Source organism: Hypomesus transpacificus, chromosome 15 (assembly GCF_021917145.1).
Source record: "Hypomesus transpacificus isolate Combined female chromosome 15, fHypTra1, whole genome shotgun sequence".
Classification (NCBI taxonomy): domain Eukaryota; kingdom Metazoa; phylum Chordata; class Actinopteri; order Osmeriformes; family Osmeridae; genus Hypomesus; species Hypomesus transpacificus.
The window spans coordinates 5,444,110-5,471,081 of record NC_061074.1 but is presented as its reverse complement, the minus strand read 5'-3'; the positions used below and the strand labels follow the sequence as shown (position 1 = coordinate 5,471,081).

The 26,972-nt window shown below is 44.9% G+C and overlaps 2 protein-coding genes across 5 annotated transcripts in view; one reads left to right on the top strand and one right to left on the bottom strand.

Annotated features, from left to right (window-relative positions):
* sgsm2 (small G protein signaling modulator 2) overlaps positions 1-15,572 on the top strand; it is a 47,894-nt gene extending 32,322 nt beyond the window's left edge. Inside the window, exons 8-24 of the mRNA XM_047036334.1 lie at positions 1,664-1,788; positions 1,902-1,969; positions 2,477-2,640; positions 3,083-3,215; positions 3,692-3,826; positions 7,151-7,310; positions 7,470-7,534; positions 7,874-8,019; positions 8,542-8,670; positions 8,885-9,067; positions 9,326-9,721; positions 9,879-10,003; positions 10,761-10,843; positions 11,523-11,632; positions 11,899-11,995; positions 12,149-12,316; positions 12,426-15,572. Coding sequence (XP_046892290.1) covers positions 1,664-1,788; positions 1,902-1,969; positions 2,477-2,640; positions 3,083-3,215; positions 3,692-3,826; positions 7,151-7,310; positions 7,470-7,534; positions 7,874-8,019; positions 8,542-8,670; positions 8,885-9,067; positions 9,326-9,721; positions 9,879-10,003; positions 10,761-10,843; positions 11,523-11,632; positions 11,899-11,995; positions 12,149-12,316; positions 12,426-12,514 — 2,376 coding nt within the window. The 3' untranslated portion in view covers positions 12,515-15,572. The remainder of the gene's footprint in view (positions 1-1,663; positions 1,789-1,901; positions 1,970-2,476; positions 2,641-3,082; positions 3,216-3,691; positions 3,827-7,150; positions 7,311-7,469; positions 7,535-7,873; positions 8,020-8,541; positions 8,671-8,884; positions 9,068-9,325; positions 9,722-9,878; positions 10,004-10,760; positions 10,844-11,522; positions 11,633-11,898; positions 11,996-12,148; positions 12,317-12,425) is intronic.
* A 416-nt stretch (positions 15,573-15,988) lies between these two features.
* The window catches only part of tpst1 (tyrosylprotein sulfotransferase 1), a 29,169-nt gene continuing 18,185 nt past the window's right edge, over positions 15,989-26,972 (bottom strand). Inside the window, exons 4-7 of one of the 4 annotated variants that reach the window (XR_006957177.1) lie at positions 18,109-18,159; positions 17,354-17,423; positions 16,749-16,796; positions 15,989-16,531 (exon numbers count right to left, since the gene is read on the bottom strand). Coding sequence is in view for 2 of the 4 variants with exons in the window: in XM_047035752.1 (XP_046891708.1) it covers positions 17,388-17,423; positions 18,109-18,159 (87 nt within the window). In the remaining 2 variants the exon portion in view is untranslated. The remainder of the gene's footprint in view (positions 16,532-16,748; positions 16,797-17,353; positions 17,424-18,108; positions 18,160-26,972) is intronic. The other 3 variants (XR_006957178.1, XM_047035752.1, XM_047035753.1) reach the window with 3 other exon arrangements.

Here is a 26,972-nt window from a genome sequence, read left to right as displayed (position 1 = left end):
GATCTCCCACTCTTCTCAGTACATACCCACTGCGCTGACCCTCACACAAGGTGCAGGCTAGGATACGGGGGTGGCATGAAGATGTGCACACACACACATTCTATTTATCTCTCCCTCCCACAAGCGCACACACACACCCATGGGCAGGTCCACACCCATAGTGTATATGAAGCAGGTCCACACCCATAGTGTATATGAAGCAGGTCCACACCCATAGTGTATATGAAGCAGGTCCACACCCATAGTGTATATGAAGCAGGTCCACACCCATAGTGTATATGAAGCAGGTCCACACCCATAGTGTATATGAAGCAGGTCCACACCCATAGTGTATATGAAGCAGGTCCACACCCATAGTGTATATGAAGCAGGTCCACACCCATAGTGTATATGAAGCAGGTCCACACCCATAGTGTATATGAAGCAGGTCCACACCCATAGTGTATATGAAGCAGGTCCACACCCATAGTGTATATGAAGCAGGTCCACACCCATAGTGTATATGAAGCAGGTCCACACCCATAGTGTATATGAAGCAGGTCCACACCCATAGTGTATATGAAGCAGGTCCACACCCATAGTGTATATGAAGCAGGTCCACACCCATAGTGTATATGAAGCAGGTCCACACCCATAGTGTATATGAAGCAGGTCCACACCCATAGTGTATATGAAGCAGGTCCACACCCATAGTGTATATGAAGCAGGTCCACACCCATAGTGTATATGAAGCAGGTCCACACCCATAGTGTATATGAAGCAGGTCCACACCCATAGTGTATATGAAGCAGGTCCACACCCATTGTGTATATGAAGCAGGTCCACACCCATTGTGTATATGAAGCAGGTCCACACCCACTGCAGTATCAACACAAATTATACTATTTAAATGATCAACGCACCACACACTACCGTACCCCTAGCGCAAAGCAGGAAGCTTGGACATTTATACCAGGATTACATATTCATGCAACAACTGTTGCTACTATGTACTACATTGTGTAACATAGTCGTCTTTTTATTCCATACAAAACACTGCTCTAAACAGTCTGCTGTGCAGCACTCCCCTGAAGCCGTTCCAGCTTGCAGAATGATGGTGAAGAGAGAATTAGGGCAGCTGTGGGCTGCTGTGCTCTATCATAGCTCCTTTGGTCCAGCCCTAGTCCAGGCAATCGATAGGGGAAAGGAACCCAACCAACTTGGAGACATGGTGAAGATTTAGCTTTAATTAGATTTGGGTGGAAAACTGGATCGCCAAGTACTGTGCCAGCAAACACACTGCCAGCTCAGTGGAGGAGGGTCATCTTTCAGCCTCCACTGCCTTTTTTCGTTTTCATTTTTTCCTCCATCTTTCCCGACGCCCCCACAATTATTCTTTCCCATCCTCTCAGTCCATCCCTGTCTTGATGCTGCCAGTCCTTCAGTTTCCTGATCTCTCCATTCGTTCTGGATCATCCTTTCCTCTTCCCATCTTTTTTATTTCCTCCTCTCCAATCTTTATTGCATTCTATTGTCTCGTGTGCTCTGCGCTCACATAAAAATTACAGATTCAATTAATCTTACTCATGCACGCTATCCCTCTCTCTCTCCCTCCCAACCTCCTCCATCACACTCTTCAATCTATTTTCTCTCCCCATCTCTCCCTCCATCACTCTCCCTGTAGAAGAAGGATATGGAGGTGTTGCGGGGTTACTTGTCTCTTCATCAGGCAGGGGACAGCCTGACCCTCAAGTGGACCCCAAACCAGCTGATCAACGGCACTCTGGGAGACTGTGACCTGGAGAAGAGGTACAGACTCCTGCCCCTGATCCACACACGCACGCTTATTACATTTATTTGGACAAAATGGTGGCCATTCAATCTCTCTCTCTTATTCTCTCTCTCTCTTTCTTCCGTCCTAGTATCTATTGGGATTACGCATTGACCGTGCCTTTGCGGCAAATCGTCTGCATTCACTGTCACCAACGACGTGAGTCCTGGAGTTGTTCAGCCTTCTCGCGTAGCATGTTTTTCAACATTCCCCCTTCAACCATTATTTCATACTGACACAGTGTGACAAACAAACTAGATACCCTTCTGTTTTGCCAATAATACAGAAGATACACATTCTGTCATAGCGCGTCATCACACAATGCTTTGAAACCAATGTCACTTTACAGTATTGATTAGCAGATTTGATGAAGTGCTAATTGTCTGGTTCCAGTTCGTAATTCCAGCTCGGGGTTTGAGATCTGTGGGCGTGGGTCAGAGCAGTAATCTGAGACGACCATGTTAGTCATTTATCTTTGTGTCCGCCCTCCCCCCCATCTCCTTTATTTCCACTCCCCCTCCCCTCCCTTCCCCCATCCCCTCTCTTTTACTCTTGCCTTTGTCCATCTCTCCCTATTTCCTGTTCTCCTGCCATACCTCCGCTTCATTATTTCTCACCCTCCTTTTTCCTTTGACCCTCTTCTCTCTTTCTCCCATCACTCCATAGCTGACTGTGGTGGAACATTGGTGCTGGTCAGCCAGGATGGCATCCAGCGACCTCCCCTCCAGTTCCCCCCCGGGGGCCACCTCCTTGCCTTCCTGTCCTGCCTGGAGACCGGCCTGCTGCCCCGGGGCCAGCTGGAGCCCCCTCTCTGGTCCCAGAGAGGCAAGGTGGGTGTCGTTGCCAGACTCCGGTACTCTATACGTGGCATGTCTACCCAGGAAAGTGCTGTGCGTCGAGGAACATTGAGGCCTAGCAATCAAGAACATCATCTCTATTGAATCAGAACTGTAGTTCAGTCCCAGTAGAAGCCCCCGGGTTCTCCTCTTCCACCCTCTGGTGCAGTGCTGCTTCTGCCGTCCTCCTAGGCTGAGATAGTGTAACCAAATAATGGCTGAAGATGTCAATAATTCCCCTTTCGCCTTTTTTTTCCTGAGTCATTGTATTGATATTCCTCAGATGATGAACATAGTGTACAGAAGTCAATTGTGGTACTCCAAAGGAACAGAAAGGCTAATGGCAGAGGCATTGTTTTCTGTGTGTGCATGTGTGTGTGTGTGTGTGCGTGTGCATGTGTGTGTGTGCGTGTGTGCACGTGTGTGGGAGGTGCAGGGAAAGGTCTTCCCCAAGCTAAGGAAGAGGACCAGCACAGCCAGACTGGTCGACCAGGAAGGGAATGGAGACGATCAGATTGCTGCTGACTATGTATTCCGCATTGTTTACCCTGGGCACCGGCATGACTCCAGTGAGTTATCTGCACTCACTCACACACACACACAGATTCCACTTCAGTCCCTGTTTGAGTGAATGCTCTGTGTAACATATTGCAGTGGATAACATTGATTTGATATCAGTTCTTTTTTATGAGGTAATACAGTAACTTAGCCACACAGGCTAGCAGCACTCTCTTCTTGTTTGTCTGTACACTGCAGTTACTGTAAAACAAGTCTCATTGTTTTTGGTATGTATTTGCATTGAGAAAGAGAGGGAGCAGCAAGCTCTATGTCGGATTTTCTGTATGTGCTTTTTGTTTGTGCAGTGTGCAATAGTGTGAACCTGTTGGTATCTGTGCTTACACTTCAGACTGTACACCTGGGGACATTTTGTGTGTGCCAGCCTATCTATTTAAAAATGTCAACACTTAGGTGTTGCAAGTCCTCCCAGGCCTATAGGTGGCGCTGTATAACCCTCTTCTCTTGTATGTCACTATGGGGGGAGCAGTCACTATAAACTACCACCACACCACGGGCAGTCGCGCGCCCTCGCTGGACGACGACGAGGAAGAGGAGGATAGGCTCCACGCTATGATCTCAATGATCTGCTCGCGGAACCTCACAGACCCTAATGTTATGAAAGGTTTTTATCACCTGACACCCTTAAAAAAAACTCCACTTCCCATATCCCCTTCCTCAACTTTCTGTTTGTCATTTTCTGCCCCCCACCTCCTTTTCCCCAACACCTTTTCCTTTCCCCCCACATCTTCTACCTGAGTGGCAACCACCCCATCCCTCACTCCTCTCTCTTCAACCCCAAAGCCTAGCCCAACAATGCAGGCATACTGTAGAGTGTGTATGGGTTTGGAGTTTGAGGGAGAGAGGGTGAGGCACGTTCAATGTACTTTAGTGGAACTGATACATATGCAAATGAAAGATAATGCTATTTTACCATTACTAAATGAGATAGATAACCGATGAGCTGCTGATCACAGTTAACTCCCTCAGTTAGCTTTTTCCCCAATCAAATCTAAATCTAATCAAAATGTATTTGTATAGCCCTTTTTACAAGCAATGTCACAGAGGGCTTCACATCACCCAATTACTGTATGTCATACCTACTGTATACATAGCTCTACTTAGCCCTGTGGGTGTGAACTTGCAAGTTATTGGTTCAAGTTAAAGACAATGCTTTGCAGATATGAAAAGCATTTAGTATCTCATAGTTTGGTAAGAATACTTCTTGGCTACATTCTTGCGCGTTGCCATGGTGAGAGCAAAAGATAGGTCAAGTTGCAGGTTCCTGTGCGAGAGATAGAGAAAGACAAAAGGAAGGTGGAGGGGCTGACAAACAGAACTGTGGTGCAACTATGATCTAGAAATATATCTGGGTCTTCTCATTTCTCATTGACCCATTTATTGATTACAACCCTACTTCAACCCTAGTGTAATCACACTTGGAACCAACAGGCAGCAAAGACCCACCCACACATACACATCAGCCATAATGATCTAAATCAATGGGAACAGGTATGAATCTACAATGTACTTTATTCTGAAATCAGAAACGTAACACAGTCTGCTAAAGTGTACTATCTATTCTGGTGTCCTTGTGTTGTCACCATAGATGGACTTCTTTGGTGGACTGTTCCCTTTAGTGGTAATTGGGGGCCCTCAGTGGTGCCCTCTGTCATTAGTGCCTGGTCCTGTCAGTGATTCTGTTGGAGACTTAAGTGCCACATCACATTATTACCTCTCTGTCATGATGTCACTCTTTTCTTACCACTCCACTGGCACCTCCTCTCTCTCTCTCTCTCTCTCTCTCTCTCTCTCTCTCTCTCTCTCTCTCTCTCTCTCTCTCTCTCTCTCTGTCTCTCTCTCTGTCTCTCTCTGTGTCTCTCTCTCTCTCTCTGTTTCTCTCTCTCTCTCTCTCTCTCTCTCTCTCTCTCTCTCTCTCTCTCTCTCTCTCTCTCTCTCTCTCTCTCTCTCTCTCTCTCTCTCTCTCTCTCTCTGCTGCTCGAGCATCCACACAATTACAGAGCAAGTTGAGGGGGTAATTCACTCACTGGGCTTTTAACCTGATGCAACATTGTGAAAGCTGTCACACATTCACACAAATGGACACCCACTCCCGCACTCTCAACAAAACAGACACGCCTTTGGCCAATCGTCAGACTTCTGGGTGAACACACACTCTCGCTCTCTCTCTCTCAGGAGGGACCGTTTGTTGTCTTCCTGTATTTTCACACAATTGCATTCTGGTATCTGTAGTTTGGAAGACTCATTCATTCTGTTAATAGTTAGTAAGTTGAATAGAGAGATGAAGCGGAGTGGTCGTTCCTCTCCTAACGTCTCAGCATTGTTGGGGCTGGGTTCTGGTGACGGAAAAATGCTTTGATCCTTTGCTCCGTTTTGCACTCCTTTTTTCAGTTGTCCCTACCCTTTACTGTTTTGGTCTTTGGGTTTTGCGCTTTTCTCTTGATTTCACTGCAACGTGCTTGTCAAATTCTGCATGGGAGATATGCGCCAGTTTAATTTGTTTCCTTTTTTTTCTTTTAGAGAATGTGTGTGTTTCAGCTTATTTGTGATGGGATGTCCTCTCCTCTCTCTCCTCCTCCTCTCTTTCTTCTCCTCTCTCTCTTCTTCTCTCTCTCTCTTCTCTCTCAAACTCAATCTTGTCATTTTCTTTCTTTCTCCGCTCTGATTTGTTTCGTCCTACCTCTTCTGTTTCGTGCAGTTTTTTCTGCAATGCTGTTCACTGTAATTCTTCACTAACCCCCGTCCCCGTCCCCCTTCCATAAGGACTGTTAGGTGCTGTGGGGTTCTGCAATTGCAGCGTGGAGCGCTCTGGGAACGGGGTGCGTTACTTAGTCCAAAAGTCACCAGGCTAAGTCGCATAGTCCAAAAGAACTATAATAACCCAAAAGGGAGCCCCGAAAGCGGTTTCCCTTCCAGCAGTTTTATGTTTATGCTTTTGTTTTTATTTATTTTTGTTTTTTCTTTTGAACAACCAAAGTGCAGCTACCACCTATTTATAACAGGTCATCAGCTCCAACCTGAAGAATTAAGGTGAAGAGCATTTATTTGATGTTGACGTTTTATGTTCCTTTCATATCTTTTTGTAAAAAAATTGTTTTCTCTTGTCTGGTACTGGCTTTCTGCATATTGCATGCTGAGCTGTTGCCCTATTTTTCCCCTCTCTTCTTTCTCTTGCTCCTCTTTCTCCAACCCTTCTCTGCTTTCCTCCCCTCTCCTATATTGTCTCTCCATCATTCTCTGTGGAAGCTGCCACCGCTCTCTATCTTGCTGCTTCTGACTGCGCTATACAAGCATGGCTGCCCTGCATTTCTCCACCTGTCCTTATCTCCCAGAATGCTTTGCCAATTTCTCTTCTTTGATTAAAGTTGTTCTCTTCCTTAACGTCGACCTTTTACGGTGTTTAAATGTGTGCCATCATACATCGACGTGAACAATGTATGATAAACAAAAACATTGTTATTTTAATCAGCCATATTTTCATCGAATATGAAAGTAAAGAGAGGAAAGGAGAAATTATCTTCCTTAGTTTATCTCTCGGTTGAGCTGAAGGCCTTAATCACATAAATTCACAATTTATTCTACACCATTCCGTTCTCCAAAACTGCTACGTAATCTGATCTTCATAGGTCTGTATTGCATTGCTGACATCCGACTGAAGGATCAAATTTGACAAAAGGATAAAATATAAACTAGAACACTTTCAAGAGAAGTTAAAGAGGTCTCCAGACTGGTTATAGTCAGCCAAGAGGCCTCGAGACAGGAACACTTAAATTGAGGCAATTTTTTTGTGAAACCTCCTGTTATTGAGGTTGTATTTCAGCTGCACTTAAGGTATGGTCTCTACGGACCTTAAGAGCACCCCTTTATCCTTATCCTTTTCCTCCTCCCTATTTTCTCTCCACCTCTCCCTCTCTCCCCTTCTTCTTAGACCACGGAGAGATGATGGATCTGCAAGCTTTCGGAGGAAGCCCGTCGTCATGGCAGCAGGCGGAGTGCACCAGTCACTTGTCTTCATGTCTCTCTTGCTCCACCGGGGGTAGCACAATGTCCTGTGACAATCCACCGGGCTGCACCTGCATCCACGACCGGTGAGACACACACATGCACGCACACATACACAGTCTGTGTATGTTTATATGCACTCACACTTGCATGAGTGCATATAAACATACACAAGCATGAGTGCACAAACACACAGACAACAGTATGTGATGATAGTCTCCCTCTGGGGTATGTTCTATCTCCAGTATTCCTCTCAAGATGCTGTGTCAGAACATGAAGAGGCAGATAGTCTCCAGAGCTTTCTACGGATGTAAGTCTGCATGCCCAGTCCCACTCTGAGCCATCACATTTGAATTTGATATTTCACACAGCACTTAGCAGACAGCTAAGTAATAATAATCATAATCAAATGGTTAAAAATGGGTCTTCAATGGAATTATGTAGATCCAACTCTGATGTAGCGATTCATGTGTACAGGCTGCTGAATGATTAACTAGAACAAGGACTATTTATATTTAGTGTCTAGACATTGTGGTCCCAGTGGTCAAGTCTTAATTCACTACTTTCTCCAGGCCATATTCACCTGGCATGTCTGGAGCAAGTGTCACAGTCCTATCTCTCCCACTTGTACACCCCCCCCCCCCCCCAGGGCTGGCCTACTGTCGGCACCTGTCCACCGTACGGACACACCTGTCAGCATTGGTCAACCACAACATCGTCCCCCCTGACAAGCCCTGCGAGGCTTCAGGGGGTCTCAGTAAAGATGTGTGGAGCAAGTACCAGAAAGACTGTAAGGTGTGTGTCTGGGTGTGTCTTTGTGTGTGTTTGTGTCTGTTTGTGTTTGTGTCTGTGCCTGTGCATGAGTGTAAGAGAAAAGTATTGGGAAATGGAAACCGATATGGGTTTTCTAATTTAGCAGCTGAGTTTGACACTTTTTATATTCACTGCCTCGTCCATCCATCTTCAGGATCCATCTTCAGTATCCATCTTGAGGCTAATTAAATTGTAATGGTTGGATTGAGGTGAACTGGAATAATAGAACATGTAAAATGATGTTGCCACACAGCAGGGGCTTGATGAGCAAATGTTATCATTTATCAACTTCAACATTATACTCATTACTAATTTACACTCTATTTCCATCTCCGTTTCTATCTTTGTCTCCATCTGTCCACTGTCCAGTTTCTAACTCGCTATCCATCTCTCTCTCTGTCTTTGTCCATAAGTCTTTCTTTTTTCCTGATTCTGTATTCTTTTCATTCACCCTTGCGTACACACACGCAAAGAAACACTCTTTTTGCGTCATTTTCTCTGTAGAACTACAAGGAGCTGGAGTTACTGAGGCTGGTGTATTATGGAGGTGTTCAGCATGAGATCAGGAAGGAGGTTTGGCCTTTCCTACTAGGGCACTACAAGTTTGGCATGAACAAGAAAGACATGAGCCAGGTAACACACACACACACTTCTCCTGTACACATGTGCTGCTATGGTGTTAGTGTGTGTTTGAGTGTTCCTGAGAGGCCACTTGAGTGTATGTACATGCTGAACAGAATGTATGTACGTAAGTTTATTTAAGTATGCATGTGTACTATTTATAATTTTGCATGAATACTTTGTATAGCATGTACAGTTGTTTTACTCCTGGTGTCCTCTTGTGCAGATTGATGAGAAGATCAGCACACGGTACCAGCAGGTGATGAAGGAGTGGAAGGCCTGCGAGGTGATCGTCAAGCAGAGGGAGAAGGAGATGCAGTCGGCCATCTTTGCCAAGCTGTCGTCAGGCAGCAGCATAGACAGCCACGTCCTGCGACTCATCCACCGAGACTCCACCATCAGTAACGAGGTCTGACACCTACAGTACTTCATTCAATTCCTATATTTCTAGTATTCAAGAAAAACACAGTTACAGTAGTCATAATCTTATGTAGTCAAATAACTATGTTCCTGTACTCTCTCCTCTCCCTCTCTCTTTCCCTCTCCCCTTCCTTACTTCCTTCCTTCCCTCCCGTTCTCCCTGTCTTCTCCCTACCCTCCCTCCTGTCATCCTTCCCTCCCTCCAACGTGTCACTGCTCCCTCCCTCCCTCCCTGCCTCCCTCCCAGGTGTTCATGTCAGTGGACGAACCCGACGCAGGGGGCCAGGACACCCCCGGGGGAGAGGACAACACCCCCACCATGACCACGGTGGTTCCTCCTGCCGCCCTGGCCCCGGATGAGCGCCCCCTGGTGGAGTTTGACTCCCCAGACTCTGGCCTCCCGTCCTCCAGAAACTACTCCGTGGCCTCGGGACACTCCCAGATCCTGTCCAGCATCGATGACGGCCAGAGCATGGAGGAGGAGGGTGCCGGGGACGAGGCAGGCACACGCAGGCACAGCGTGCTGGGAGAGTCTGGCCGCCAGGACTCACTGAGTGAAGACAGGCTGTGTAGTCAGCTGGATAAGCTGGTGACCAATGGCGGGGGGGCAGAAGGGATCCCCCCCTCCCTGTCCTCCTATACAGTAGGTGGATGATAATGTCACACTGGAAAACCCCTTTACCCACACACAAGGCAACATGCGGAGTCTAGACCATCATAATCTGTTCATTTGTCTCAAACTAAATGCTGGCTATGTGCATTATACCTCACTAACTCAACACCTTATTCTGTCTCTACAGATTGAGCTGTTGGACACAATAGCTCTGAATCTGCACAGGATAGATAAAGATGTGCAGCGCTGCGACCGGAACTACTACTACTTCACCACTGCCAACTTGGATAGGCTACGCAACATCATGTGCAGGTACATTAACATACATCATGAACAGGGTCGTCAAGTTTGATCAAAAGCTTGGAGTGAGATTCCGGTCCGACAACCTTTCACGTGTGTTTGCGTCATGTTGCATAGTAACGAACGTACGTTCGCCCCGAAAAACTTCACTTGGCGACCATTAGAGCTGATGAATACAACGTTAGCAGGACAACTTGTCTGCCGTTGCCTTCTTAGCGTGAGAAATGCTAGGTGTGCCGTGAGAGCGTGTGAAGGGGCTGAAATGCGTGTGTCTCACGGTCAACGTGTGAGGCTTGAGAACCCTGTTCATGAATCAAATAACAAACAGTACATAATGTGGAAGTAGCATACATTTCGAGTCGGGCTAGTAATCAGAAGGTTGCCGGATCGATTCCCCGCCGTGTCAAATGACGTTGTGTCCTTGGGCAAGGCACTTCACCCTACTTGCCTCGGGGGTAATGTCCCTGTACTTACTGTAAGTCGCTCTGGATAAGAAGCGTCTGCTAAATGTAAATGTAACAGTTATATACATTACATAACGTGCAGGTAATACACCTAATGTGATGTGAATGTATAAAAGATACATACAATGTTTGTGAAGCACAGGTAATATATATATATATACAAGATAAATACATATTATGTGCAGGTAAAATACTTCAACCCCAATTTGAGGATGTTCCCTTCCTCTTGTTATATATCTCATACCTTCAACTCTGTCTCTCTCTTCCTAAATGATATTCTAAAAGTGTCTACTGCTGTGTTTCAGTTATGTGTGGGAGCATTTGGAGATTGGTTATGTCCAGGGCATGTGTGACCTGCTGGCTCCCCTTATGGTCATTCTGGACGATGGTAGGAACCTCCTCAACCACATGCCCACACCATTAGCCAAAACTGCTATAGCCTTCAGATAGACACAAATAGCTTTAACAGTAGTCTTTACCTATTTTCCATTATCAATTAACAACTCAATATTAGCTTTCAGCCATGACCAATTAGCCTGGCATAAAGTCATTATCCATCCGTCTGGCTATAGCTATAGTCATTAGCTAAATGCATTTTTGTAACTGTCAGTTTGATAATAAACTGGATCCAAGGAGTGCATTTAGATTGCACAACTTACTACCATCTTTCCTTCAGGAAGAAACTACCCACAGGATGGTCAATTTATATGATTGTGCTTTGATGAAATAAAGATCTAAGTTTGTCCTTTTGGCTCCTTCTAGTGGTGTTAAATGTATTCATGTTCGCATTTGTTCAGCCAAATGTGGATGGAAACCAAATTTCCACTTTATTTCGATGACACACAGCCACTTGAATTAAGCTGATTTCCTTTGTTCCGTATCTCTGGCTCTGTCAGATTGGAGCGTAGCTCCTACGTGGCAGCGTCTCATTCACCATGACTGAGAGGTCTTGAGAGGTGTGCGTCAATGTTGTAACTCTGCTGAACGTCACGGTGCTCTTGATGGTGTTGAGTGTCTCTGTTCTGTGTGTGTGTGTGTGTGTGTGTGTGTGTGTGTGTGTGTGGCAGAGTGTCTTGCGTACAGCTGCTTCACCCAGCTGATGAAAAGGATGAGTCAGAACTTCCCCAATGGCGGAGCCATGGACACACACTTTGCCAACATGAGGTCCCTCATCCAGGTGACAGCTGATGTCTCTGTGTGGATCTGCCTCTCTTAATCTGCTGCTTTTTATATCTTCATATGGCTCCTGCTTTCTCCATCTCTCTGAATCTTAGGCTCTGTGTCTTTTCTCTGTAACTCCTCCCAGCCCTCCCTTTTCTATGTTACCTTAATCCCTCTGAACTGTTCTTTTTCCAGAACTTTCCTCATACCCTGTCCTTCCAAATGAGTTATCTTGACATGTTATTTCCTTTTCCTGTTCCTTTCTCTGTTTGATGATGTCAGATCCTGGACTCCGAGCTCTTTGAGCTGATGCATCAGAATGGAGACTACACTCATTTCTACTTCTGCTACCGCTGGTTCCTGTTGGACTTCAAAAGAGGTGTGTGTGCTACACTGAGTTATCTTTTTATGAAGTTTGTAGTGGAACGTAGTGTCACTTAACCAGATCTTTAATAGGTTAAGAACAGACAGTTTGTGTAAATTAGAAAACATACTTGAAACAGTGTGTGTGTTTGTGTGTGATTGGATGCAGAGCTGCTGTACGAGGATGTGTTTGCAGTGTGGGAGGTGATCTGGGTGGCCCCTAAGATCTCTTCGCAGGACTTTGTTTTGTTCCTGGCCCTGGCCCTGGTGGAGGTCTATAGGGAGATCATCAGAGACAACAACATGGACTTTACAGACATCATCAAATTCTTCAATGGTGAGATGGCTAGGTTGACTGACCAGCTCACTGTGTGTCCACAAGTTGAAAGATCCATTGTATACCAAGATGTATTGTAACACCATAAGGATGTGTGTGTGTCCCACAGAGATGGCTGAGCGTCACGATGTGCAGCACATCCTCCAGATCGCCAGAGAGCTGGTGCACAAGGTCCAGGCTCTCATCGAGAACAAGTGAACATTGAACGGGAAAGCGCAGGGCCAGAGAGACTAGCGCTAACTCCGTGTTCCTACACTGCTCCACCCAACTTCACCCCTCCCCCTCCAATCTCCCTGGGTAAAGAACGGGACTGACCCATCAACCTGCCCCGAGGCCGGGAGGCAGCAAGGGGAGAGTGGCTGGGTGGCTAGAGTAAGGAATGGAGGGTCTGGATCTAATCTCCACCTTAGTTTGTGTCGCAGGTTGTGATTTGTTTACAAGGACCCTGTCACAGAATGCTATGTGCGGATTTGTCTGCATGCTCGTGTGTTTATCACACTGTGACCACATTCTATGTTTTTTCCTCCACTGATCATGTGTGTTATTTTATACCCACACACACTCACATGCACCTACAAAACTGCCCTAACAATAATACCTTTTCTCTTTCCCTGCGACAAGTCACAAGTATTAAAATGTCAGTCAGTCACAAAAAGATGGGACTTGCACATGCACAAGTGTGTTACTTTAGGATAGCATTTCATGAGGTGTCTATGAGTGAACGAGCAGGCAAGAGCACAGAGACTGAACAATACCTGTGGCTCCTTGCTATATCAGTGGAGGCCACCAGAGGGTGTAATGCATTTCACACAGATGAGCATAAGAAAATACCACAACGCTTTTGTTTGTGACCAAATGGACTGTGCCAACTTTCCAACCTTTTCAAAGGTATTTATACAACACACGCCAGTTGGAAGTTTTCTTGCCTTTTTAAGACATGTTATTATTTGACACAGATGCTGCCTTTATCAGTCACAGTCCTTATAAACGTAGTTGCACTTTCTGAAAGGTTCTCTTCATGGCACTTGTGATGCTCTTGCTAGTGCAGGTGTGGAGGTGCGATCATACGTCTGACCCAACTGTCTTCAGAATTGGAACATTGTGCAGCGTCTGCGTATTGGAGCTAAACACTTTTCCTTTCTTCCCAAAGAGCATTCTGAATTGTGTGTGTGCAGACATCATAGTGGAGAGAGCACCCCCCCCCCCACACACACCCCCATCAACTTCCTCCTTTAAGCCCAGACAGGGACGAACGACCCAGATTCAATCCATCAGGCCATTCCTCCACACATGTATTCCAACACAATTGGACGGTCGGAAACATTTGCTTCTCTACTGTTTTCAGCCATCTGGTCATTAGAAGGAGTGACGCATTCTATAAGTAATAATAATGGAGAAATGAGATCTGCTATCTTCAGTATCTGTAGGCTGAAAGACATGAGGGCTACTGTTAACACACCACTGTCCTTCCTTATCAGAACTGTTGGGATTCCTCTTCCAATCAGCTTAGTGGATTATGAACAACATTTTAGCATCAAAGTAACAGCACAACAATGATTTCCTCCCAAACATTTGTATCTACGAAAAAATAATTGAGATTTTAAACTCAATGTCTTATATCCCTTAAACATTATTACGAAACTTTGAAGAATTTATCTTACTTTCCAAAATGGCTGCCCAGAGTCCCATTGGGATAGACCTTTATCTGTGATTTAACTGCCCAGTGTCTTCCCCAATCCTGGAGTGTACTGTAGACATCTGTTTTTCGAATTGAGAAGGTTCTGCAGAACTGGTAGGTTCTTGCAGGGGAGGTTGTGTTGAGGTGTTTAGGCCCTCACTACACGTCTTGCCCCCCCTCAATCACATTTCTGAGGATGAAACGTAAACAAGTGCAAAATGGGAACATGTAAGCCCTAAGGATTTTAATTTTCTTCCAGTGAGGACCTTGCGTACCAAAGCCTCAAAAGAGCCCCCTCTGTGGCATGATTGCAATGTGCAATTTCATACTGTATCTCGAAGACTGTTTACTAGGTGTCAACAATATTTTTGAAAATAGCACTCTAATTATATTAACTACTGTGCAATTTCTGTTTGAAATATCTGTATGTCTATATTGCTGTAAATAGGAACTGAGAAGACCAATATTTCTATGAGGACCGTAAGCATATAACTTATTTTGAAGTAAATTTTTTACGTTGGTTTTAGAGGTGAGCTTGTGAATGCCCACTGTATAGATGGAAATGTGTACAAATGAATGTGTGGAAACCTTTGTTACACGTTGACTGTTAAGTGTTCTTTCTCAATGTTGTGCACTGAATTTGAAGGTTCATTTCAAAATTCTGTTCATTTTATTCAAGAGCCAACATTTGAATCACAGAGTATGTATTGTAAAAGGATGTATTATTTGCCTTGAATGTAATGTATTAATAAAAAAGGTTGTTCCTTATCAAATCATTTCAAATGTGTGCTTTATAGATCCCTGGTTGTTTAGCATGCACACTAACCGTTTCACACTAAATGTATTCAAATTTTGACTTCCAACTTATACATTTTCAGGGTTTCATGTGTCTTTTTAAGAAATGTTTTGACCATAAAGATTTAAATGGAAGACCTACACGACGCATTACCCAAAAAAATATTCAAATATTGCAATTTGATTACAAATCGAAAGAATCATCAAATCGTGACCCCAAGAATCGAATTGTGAGGTACCACCAGGAAAGGCTCAACCAAAGTCTAAAAAATAAATGTACCTTTTATAAGTTTTATTTATAAGTCCAAGAGCAAAAATTGAGCTGTAAGAAGATTCTTAAATCGGATTTGAACACAAAACCCTTCACACAGCAGCCCACATCCTTAACCACTGAGCTATCAGGGATCACAACAATCTCCACTCAACATAAAATCTGACACTGAACTATCTAGTTGTAACAACCTGCAGAGTTGTATTGTCAGAAAACCAGATGAAAGCAGAGCTCCCCTGTTAGCTCACTGGGTTAGTGTGCATGCTCTTTCAAACATGCTGCTGCAGCCTGGGTTCAAATTTGGTTTCTTTTAACTTAAAATGTACGTTGCGGTCATGTGAGATGTGGGACTTCACCTTGTGGGCTACGACTCATTACTTTTTTGCTACTTTGCTACTTTCGCATAGTTTTATAACTATTGTCTCTCTCCTCTGCCAAATGCTTGTTAATCCCAGGAGGATACTCTTTAATGTAGTTTGGTTGGAAACAGAGTGTGAATTATACAATGAAAATCGGGGGGGGGGGGGGGGGTCAGCTTCTTCTCCAGGGCATAAAATAATATTTACGATTACAGGTAAGAACGATATATAAATGTATCGACCCCCCCGACCTGTTGTTTTCACTTCTTTTGGGGGGGGTCCAAGTCAAACCCCCCCAAGCCCCCCCCCCCCCCAGTAATTCAAACCCTGGACTCTAGAGCTCCGCTTTGTAGGCTACGACTCATTACTTTTTTGCTACTTTGTAATAACTTTCTGCAGCCAGCGTTTCTCGAAATGAACGAGGGTAAAATCTTTTTCAGACCTGACTAAAGGAATCTTAAGACCTCGGATGAAAATCTGGTCGTTTTAAAGACGTTTTTGGGCCTTGACGTTCTGAATTTGAGACTTTTTAAGACCCAATGCCTACAAAAATGACACAGTGAACACAGTTAAAAAAATGCCTGTTTTTATCACTGTCAATACTCAAAACTGTGATCTTGAACATCAGTACCCATGGAATTGCACAATACAAAGGCATGAAAAAATTAAACATTAAAATAGATATTGCATTTTCAAAAAGCTAACTTTCACCCATAAATACTTTCTTTTGCAATTTAAGTTCACTGCAGTTTCTTACAACAGAATCACAGATTTTCTCATAGCTAGAAAACTTTTTTTTTTTTAAACCAGATGAGCATGATGTGACAAAGAAACTAAACAAACAGCAACAACATTCTGTGGTCACTTTTTTGTGACAAATGCAATTTATTACAGTACAACATCAAAGGCCAAGAGTTCTCTGAAGAGCAAGAGTGGTCCAGACCCCAGCATGGGGCTTCGTAATAGGTGAATGTGGTGGTCACTGTATTAACAGTTCCCATCCAGTTAAAATGACCCTTTGACCCCTCCATGGAACAGCACTTGAGGTCTCCTAAATGTGGCAAGATGGATGTGTTGATGTCTCTCTCTGCCCCTCTGTACCCTGTCTGGCTCTGAAACAGACCAAACTGAGCATAAGACCAGGTAGACGTGAAGATTAATGAATGGAACATAACTATGTTGACATAATGGACTGATATATAGATTGATGAAGATTCTAAATGATGGAAGCAAAATATGTCCAGTACAACAAAATGTTGACATACAATTTCGGTGAAAATACTCAGATGGCAACAATGAAAATATAAACTTTCATTCAAGTACTCTTACTTCCAGAGAGTAAACCTCACTGGAGTTCTATTCATCTTCAAGACAAATCTGAAAGGAAAACAAAAAAAACTACTCAAGTGGAAAGCATACGATCCAGAATATTCCTTGATATAGCTCATCCTTTTTACATGCTTAGCATTCACTGTGAGCAACACCAGCATGTGCCTGACATCTGCTGGTAAACAATCAATATTGAACTTTATCTGACCTCTCCACTACATGGGTACAGCTGGGTCAAGCTTAGCTTACTTGAAAACCAAACTATTTCAAATAAAGCAGAACAATTAACAGAATAATAGCACATAATTGACTTCAGGTTAATTGGATTCATTTGTGGCACCCTATTATATATTATGAATAAATCAAATTCAAGTGTCTGGTATTGTGTGTATGTAATGCATGTTTCCAGATAATTTTCAAGTAAAATGTTAGATCAGTGTTTCCATCATTACACCAGTTAATTATCGTAATAACCATATTAACCATTTCTTCACTGGATTAAAACGATACTTTAAGAACTATCTTTTAATAATGAGTTCAGCATTTGGACAATTGTGTAGTTAGACGGTGGTAGAGACACCATGGGAGAAGTGAGTGTCGCTCACCTGTGTGGATTTGGTTGCTGCCCCCCTTGGCCTCCTAACTGGGGTTGGGCCTCTCTGGAGTCTTCTGAAGCTGCATGGGGGGAGGGGGAAAGGGGAAGGAGAGAAGAAGACAAGAGTAACATTAGACACCTGACATGAAAGTGGTGAACTTGACATTAAGACCCAAACCTCAGTGGAGACTGTAAATGTGTGTGTGTGTGTCGATCAACTTATTTTTACGATTAGAAAGTACAGCTGCAAGTTCCCTTGCTCAGTAGTATACTTTGTGCAACTCGCTGCTTTGAAAGACAAAGACTATTTGCTCATACATTCTTCTCAGGACTTGTGCACCCCCCCTTTTGCCTGATGCTATGTATCACTGGCAAACACAAGGTGGCAGTAGAGTCCCTTTGCAAAATTGACAAACTAAATTGTTGGTTGGGTTTCTAATCTAAATCAAAGAGTGACAAGACAGAAAGGATAGCACACTGACCGCTAATGAGAGAGTAAACGTTCCAAAAACATGAACATAAGACGAGAGATGAAACCAGAGAACAACAACAGGCTAGAGCAGATGGCAAGGAAAGCTAGGCAGCAAAACAAAACAAAAAAACGGTGAAATGACTAAAAGCAGACAGAAACTGATACCAGATTCCCAATGACCACCATTTTGCTATAGATTGCGACATGACAAAATCAAATTTGAAAATGGACAAACAAAAGCAGATCTATTTGGAAATAAAGGTGCAGAACAACAGGCAGAATAGCTACTGTACCTGTGATTGTTCTCTTAGAAATTCAGGTAGCTGAAATTCACCTTTAAAAACCTGAAAAAACAAAGGACTGGGTTTAGAGACCAGCTGCTCCAAGACACATGCGAAGTCTCACAACTTCAGAGCATTTCAGTAACACAGAGGTCCAAAAGAAACCAAGTTGGGAGATTCAGAATCATTACTCTTCATATTTTTGGCTATCAATTATGGTGTTTTGATTGGTCCACCTTATTTGAAGCACATCGAAACTATGTGGAAATGTTTACACTGTAGAACCTGAGAACGTCTCTCCTATAAGGAGATCTGAGCAGCATGACCTCAGCTCAGCCCGAGGCTGACTGTGTTGTCTCATTGCTAGGGGGAAACACTTACAGCCTCTTGTGACTGGCCAGGCATGTTAGCTAAATGGGGTGTTAGAGACTCAGCGGTGTGGCACTCTGGGCATACATTTGTATTCCCTGCTCATGCCCAATGGAACGGTGCTACAGCTATGCGGTTTCCTGACTTGGGGACAAGGTCCTGTATCACAATGCTGTGACAGGGAGAGGAGGAGGGAGAGAAAGAGGGAGGATAGAGAGCCAGAGGGGGAGTGATTTGACTGCAGTTGAAGAGGTCACAAGTTCAATTACCCCCCCGTGCGTCCCTTTGGATTAAAGCGTCTGCTAAATGAATAGATGATTGCGTTAGAGAGAGGGTGATGTGGACAGGACAGAAATATACTAGAAGGGAAGGATATTGTCGCAGACGGTTGACATACAGTGAGAACCAGTCAACACGTCGACAGGAAGTTCCCAGAGCACTGAAGGGAACAACATCAGAGTAAAAGAGAGAGGAAGGAAAGGGTCAGAGTTACCTCATATCCTGGCTTCCATGAAACGGACACCAGGAATTGTGTGTGTGGTTATCTACGTGTGTGCGGGTTGCGTGTGTGCATGTTGTGTGTGTGCCGTCGGGAGCAAGAAAGAGGAGCTCTTCAGAACTTAGCAAGCTGAGGCGCTCCCCTGCCATGTTTCCTCTGTTGCCTGCTGACCTCGACTAGACAGAAATCTAACAATAATTGATGACTTGCTTTTTCTCCCTTTTCTGCTTCCATGGTCAGAGATCCACTAGAGCGGCACTCCAGGACCTCATGGGACTGATCGCTCTGCTCAGTACATGCAGTGTCCCAAGATAAGATCAACTCTATCTAAGAAGGCCTTGAGGGGAGGGGAAGGAAATGGAGGAGAGATAAGAAGTTTTGTGTGTGAAAGTGAACACGAGTGACAAGAGAAAGCTAAAGTTTGTGATATATAAAAAAGCAATGTACACTAACAGTAATGAAAGACAGACACAGAGGGATATTGACGCAGAAATTGAAGCAGGGAAGCTGTGGAAGGCTTGTCAAGTGAGGTAACACTGAAACAGACAGAATACTGAATAGGAGAGACTAGAGACCTTGAGAACAACACCATCTGGAGCCAGGAGATGTGGTTTCCAGTATGGGTTTAGGATGGGGGGTGGAGACCCTAGTTCCTGGGGGAGAAGCGCAGATGAAACCCGGCCTCCACACAACCTAATCCTCGATGTGATAACACACGGACTCCATCAAATACCATAACTGTCAGTTGGGGAGCTCCAACGCTTACGGATGATACAGACCCTCACTGGGGGAAAAGAGCTTCCTCCTCTGTTTTTATGATCATATTTCTCAATACCGACTTCAGATATTGTTTTATAAAACAAAGTTCCAGAGGATAGACATGAATTCGCTTTGCACGCACACCAATGTGTGTGTGTGTTTGGTATTGGCCAGTCGTGCCTCCGGTTGCCTCAGTGCCAGAAACCAAAAATCTGTAATGAGTTCCAACACAAGGGAGGGAGAAGCTAGCACGCATGTTTCTGATTTCCCCCTGGGTGCCATTTTACAATCTAGCTCCTCAAACAAGGGCTTGGCCCAAATAGTCATCATGGTTTCTCTTTTCCTTTTCCCTCAGGCGGCAAGGTTAGGGAAAAGGAAAGGGGGATTGAAGAGGAAAGAATGCAGGGGTATATCCTTGTATCTGTAACCACGCCAGTCACATGCTGAGAGTTATAAATCCCCACAGGGGAACCCTATCAGGGAATATCTGGGGCCGAGGCCAGCCTTGACGGCTTTGCATGTTACGGATCAATCTTTCCCTCCTTCGAAAAGAGCCGCAGCGCAGGGAGGGAGCCAAGAATTCCTGTGCCTGCCCTCCTCCTTCTCCTCCTCCTGGTTCTCTCCCACACTTTCTCAGTATCTAGTGAAGCGGGGAGTCCATGGAAGCACAAGGCTGTGTCAGGAGGCAGGAGGGCTCACAGCCAAGACAATGAGCAAATGTACATAAACACAACCACACCAGAGCATAGCCCCTCTGCCTCAGCATGACAGATCTACAAGCCATCGGTTCTTTCCCATCAAAAAGCTTGCGTTGTTAAATGCCAAATGAAAACAATAATGCAGCTTGTTAAAAGGGAATCTAACAAAGGCTGGGAGGATCTTGGGAGGGGTGCGGGGGGGGGGGGGGTCCTGTACCCCAGCTGAGGGGAAAGAGCTGGAAAATAACTCATCCCTATTTTCAAAAGGAAGGATGCACTGCCAAGGCTGCTCATGACCCCATTTAACCCACGCATGACTGACTAGTCTCTGTTTATTACTTAAATGTTCTCTCCCTGTAACCTGTTTTGGGTCGATTGTTGATTGCTGTGCCTACCAAATGTGGAAGCACTCAGCTAGACCCAGCAGAAACAGTGGCCATGAGAGGAGCACAAGTCAAAGTAGCACCCACAAAATACCTTTTTCTGTCGTTATGTAAAAACTCTGAAGGGAGTAGCTTCCCACATAACACAGCAGGGGGCAGTAAAGAGAGGCTACAGGCAGGGCTGGGCAGTGGGCATGGCTTCACCCCAAGGACTAGTCCTCCCACAGGGTGTGCCCTGGCACCAGCAGCAGTTTCCCCAAGGCCAAGCAGCTTGCGGCGCGGTCGCAGAGTCAGTCCGGAAAGGGGGGCCCTGCCAAGGCAAAGCCCTGTGGTGCTCTGAGAAGAGATGTGGTGCTCTGACTTGAATTTGAACTCTTTCTTTGCCGAGCTGCAGTCACACCTCGCTGGATGGCCGGACCACAGGGGTGCATTCAATACGGCAACACACTCGGAAAAAGCTGATGGCGCGTGGAGCCCTGTTCGGCAGGGGAGATTGTTTCAGCTTCAAGGCTTTTCCACTTCCATCCTCATTTCATATGGCAACGGACCAAGCCTCCTCAAACACTCTTCCTCCACACCCACACACTCGAGACCAGATGTGAAACTCTGGGAGCATTTTAACCAAAAATATGTAATTTTTACTTAAGAATAAAGGAGGTCCTACGTCTTAAAATGTGGGTTAAGCTTTCTCCCTCTGGCTCTGGTGACGTGTAGACAAACACTGTAGAATACAATGCACCTCAGAAAGGATCATCTATGAGGGGATGCCACTGGGGATTTACTGTACTAACGTGCTCCCCCGCCATGTGGCCTTAAAACAGTGTGCATGTGCGTGCATGTCTGTGTGTGTGCGTGCAGTACCATAGGGGGTAAGAAGGGGTAGGAGAAGATTACCCAGGAGCATGTTGCCAGATAAGTCCTGATTGTGCCTCAGCTAGCGGGGCCTCAGTAATGATCCCTGACACAGCCTCTAATCCCCTTATGCCAGGTTTCAGCTGCAGGGAGCCTCCCAGCCTCACCTGAACTGACCTTAGAACCAATCCTCCAAAACCAGTCCAACATAAAACACTGGCACAGACCCCAGCCCAACACACGCACTCACCAAGGTCCTCAACGGCATGTCATGAAAACGGGTGGAGTTTGGCGAGTTACGGTAAACACAGCGTCCTTAAGCACGCTGTATTAAAGGCTTACTGTATTAGTGTATCAGCTCCAGTGGGAGTAATAAGGGAGATCCAGCCAGCGGTGGAGCCAGGCTCTCACAGCATCTGGAGGCTCAGTTTCATCTGGAGAGGGCTTGAGTTCAAATGGCAGGTCGCTCAAAAAGGTATTTATAAATGTGCTGCCTCGCTGCGTGGTTAGCTGGGTGGCAGGCGGTATTTCGATCTGCACTAAAACGCAGCTATGGTCATAAAAAATCCATGGCCACACGTCCGAGTTATCGTATATTATCTTGGTAAAGATAACAAACATGGAAAAATTGCGCGGGGCCTAGGACTCGAGCAGACTGACCCACCCAGTTTGATCCACGACTAGTTACATGCGCAGTTCCATGTAAATCATTCATTCCCTCACGTCATCAACCTTGAGGTGGCTGAGCGTAATGGCCGTAAACACCGGTCCTAATTGTGGTGACACAGGGCAATATTTCTTGATCGATGGGGATCCGCTTCCCTGCGTCAACACCAGCGTGCTGCTCAAGCCTTGCCATCACCATCGCTCACTGGACACCGCACTCGCACACTTCTCATTTCTTCTCCAATCATTTACGACTCTCCCATCTTATCCGCGTTACGGCGGAGAGACCGAGAAACATATTGATCCCAATATCCATTTCTCACCAGGGATCAAAGGACCTGGCAACGCCACTTAAAAGCGATCGATTGCGGCTTTGGAACCCATCCAGAAGTCCCTCATTTACAGCATGCTAGAACAAGCCCTGTTGTATTTTACTGTTCAGTGTGAATAACGCTCTGTCGCTAAGCAATAATAATGACCGGAGCCCTGTCATTGCTGCATGATGAGGAATGTAACTGTCAACCGATAGATTGTACACTAACTGTACTCAAGATTAACTGAGGGAGTCTTGATTTCTTTAACATTTACATTTAGTCATTTAGCAGACGCTCTTATCCAGAGCGACTTACTGTAAGTACAGGGACATTCTCCCCGAGACAAGTAGGGTTAAGTGCCTTGCACAAGGACACAACGTCATTTTGTCGCGGCCGGGAATCGAACAAACAACCTTTTGATTAATAGCCCGACTCTCTAACCGCTCAGCCATCTGACGGCTGATGTCTAACAACGCCTCTGCTTTCATCTAATGCAATAGACCACTGTCTCCCAAACACTGCCCGCCTTCCCAAGCTCAACTGTGACAAGTTGGATGGAAAGCACCATCAGACACTACAGCCACAACCACGCACACACACACTCACACATTACATACATACATACATAGTGTCTGACAAGGACATTACTGCTCTCTGCACAAACACACACACACACACATCTGGCAATGGTCAAATCCATAGAACCTTGCTAGCTTTAGTCAGCCAGTCCAGACAGATTTGAGGAGGCCTAAATGCAGTGTCTCTCTTAACCACGGAAAAAACAATGTCTTTAGTGTATCATCTTTAATCCAGAGGGGTCTTCATGACCAGTCTAACATCAAAGCACAAATGAGATAGCAGACACATGTGACTGGTCACACAAACCCTCTGTCCCTCTGCAGGACCAGACACACAGTTAAAAGAAGCTCCTCACAACTTATTGGTTCATTCTGTACAGTTACCTACAGCACATGCAGTCAGTCCCAGTAAAAAAGTCAACGAAACCTAGGGTAAATTTTTGGATGGGGCCTAGGCAGGAAAAAAATGTCAAAGGGCTAAGAGAGCATTTCCACATGTGCATCAATCTAACAGTGACTAAGGGCAGACAGCCAGATGCCTTGTGCAAAGCTATACAGAGAGAGGGAATGGCCCTTCTGGCTCCAGACCAGAAGGGTCAAAGGTATATTCCTCTAATGGTTTGAGAGACCACTACTGAGCTTTAGTGTATTCACAGTCTCTTTTCTACACAGAACAACCGACTGTCTTTCTCACAAAAAGAAAGAGGCAGTTCAGACTTTTGAACACAGCTTTTAATTAAACTAATTCAATAAGCAGCAACATGACTAATAATATTCCTCTGCTGGAGAAAAATGAAAGGTAACAAATCATGCAACTCAAAAGGTGCAGTGCTTGTAGCAGCCAAATAAAAATGGTGAGGGGACAAAAAAAATTCTGACTTTCAAAAGCCCACTACCCCCAGCCTGTCTGCAATGTTAAGAGCTGCGTCTGAGTGCTGCTAGGACTCACTTAAGGAGACCCCGACGCCGCCACAGAGGGTCGGCACCTCGCCTGTTACCAAGCTGAGAACCGTCAGTTCTATTCTGTTGCCACAGCAACGGTCTTCCCAGAGAGAGAGAGAGAGAGTCTTTGGAAGAGACTGGCCTCGATCCTCCCGTACAGTTACTGAGCAGTTTCCCAAAGAAGACGGGGGAAAAAATGTGCACACACACTGCTCGCAAAAACTGAACATGTATACCAGGCGCTCTGTACACACGCAAACATGCATGTATGCAGTAAGTGAGCATACAAACACACAACACCAAACCCTTACAATGACCAGTTGTTTACATGACAAATGCCTTGTCAACAGATCAGTGGGCTTGGGATGCCTTCCTCAGAGAGGAGACCCACTAACATGGAGCAGGAAGGAGAATAAGATATGCAGCCGTGTTGGATCCAGGGGAAATACACTAATACCTTGCAGATGTGCGTTCACACACACACGTCAGTAAGACATGCATGGTCTGGTTATGGTGTGGACAGACGTTAACATCAACCATCTTCCAGAAACCAGAGATGGAGGATCGGCGCTGGGGAATGAGTATGCACAGACATGAGTAATGCCACCAACACAAATAAGGTTGGTAACACAAGCCCACAGGCATCCACACTAAGGTGTACAACAAAACTGTATGAAGACAATGATATTGGAACGCTAAACATCCATCTTACATGTTTACAGACAGACACGTACATAGGCATAAACACACATTTAAAACAGACACAAACTGGCCTTGCAGGGTAGACAGCCCAATATACGGCCAGTCCTGGAAACAATCAATTTAAGTCCCTCCCAGTTCTATTCCAAAAAACTTTAAATATGACGGACTCTCACCAATTCCCCTCACCACCCCAAAAGCAAAAGTACAGGATGGGTCCGCAAAAAGCCTTACGCTGATAGTGAGGGTCAAATATGTAGCATTTAGACACATCAGCCATGATTAAAAAGGTCAGTTTGGCCCAGCGTAAGGTTACAGGGGCCGTCTTGGCCCTGTAAAACTTCAAATGAGTCTTTTTGATAGATGATGGTCTGCTGAGCTTCCTGATCCCGCACCGCCTACTGCCACCGTTATTTAGGCAGATGATCAAATACACTGGAGACACACAGAAGCCTTTCTATCAATTACTATCAAACCAAAACAAATGCTGGGGAACGCTAGGAGAGAATGTTAGAACAGGAGGAAACGTTGCTTATCGTCTGAGAAAGACTAGCAGATGGATGAATGCAACTTGGGTCTCATGGTCCTTATTGACTTGAGGAAACTGAATGTGGACCAACAACAGAATCCTGTGGGACTCCAGAAATGTTTTTTTAATTTTTAATTTGTGCCTAATGGCAAGCTGATGCCCGTGGGAAACATTATCAATTCAGTATCCCCCATTGGCTTTCCATACATAATGACATCATAATAGCATCCTTATTACCCACAATGCCTTGTAAAAGTACACCACACCCACCTTTATTCTATTAATCCTGAGATGTTTCTTCCATCCTCCTCTCCACTGATTAGCAGAGCCCAGACACATCATCAAGTTTCCATCTCTGTTTGCGGTTGGACACGCTTTCCCCATCCCCCTCTCAACTCCAACCACCAGTTCTACAGAATGCTTTCCACTGTAATCATAGGTGTCGCAATCGAGGACTTCGCTGACTCAGTGACTTTCTTTTATCACCATTCCCTGCTCATTGGCTACTCTCTTTACAGAAAACGATCCCATAATGTTTCAGATAAATATTGGAAACTTCACACTAGGTACAAGAAGAGATGACAAGAAGAGACAACCGATGATGGTCTCTGATAGGGGGAGGCTTCTGTCTGCTACAGGAGGGAAAGAAAAGCACATCCACTTCCACAGTGTGACTGAGACAATATCCATTACCTAACTAATAGCTAATAGCAAAACTCTGACAATCCGTCTTTACAACACATTCACTCAAAACACGGCAAAACATCAGCTGCAATTGGGCAACAGACATTTTCCATCTATCCAATCAATCAATTTTATCCATCTTTGTATTCTACAAGGCCTTAAAATGTCTTTAATCTACTGTCCTCCACATTCAGTGTTTGATTTGGCCATTAAAGTTTCCAAGGAGAGTGCTGAGCGATGCTGTGGTGCAGTGTGGCAGTGCTGATGTATGGGCTGTCCCTTTATGTGGCCCTCTGAAACCCTCTATAGGAGGAGACGTGGCTCACTGCAACGCCTCAACAGCCTGATCATTCACTCTCACACTTCACTGGAGGATGCCAGGATGTGACACACACACACCACACACACTGTTAAACGTACACAACTGGTGCAATCCGCACCAAATTTACGAGTTGTGGTCCATCGACCACCCCTGTCCGGACTATTTACAACATAGTTACAAATGGCAAATAAAACTTGAAACTAAGCCGATTTCTGGCTTTGTTTGGTCCAAACTCTCTGGCAAGAGGATGTTGCCAAAGGGCATGTGACCTTGTGTATGTGTGTATTCCTTCCTTTGGGATGCACACGTTACTAGAACAATCAATAATTGATCAAGACAAATGGAAAACAAATTGAGTGTGGGAAAACTCCAGCCGATTCTTACAGTTCTAATACTTTTATGGCAAGTCATAATTTGACAACCTGGTCTCTGGAATGAGACAAATAATCTGACATCAAACATACATTGAAGCTCTAATGCATAAATCAAGGCACACAATCAACAATTCAGGAGCACTCAGGCTGCAGTTCAATGTGCAAGCTTCTTTATATGTGAGTGAGCCTTGGGCATGGGCATGGAATA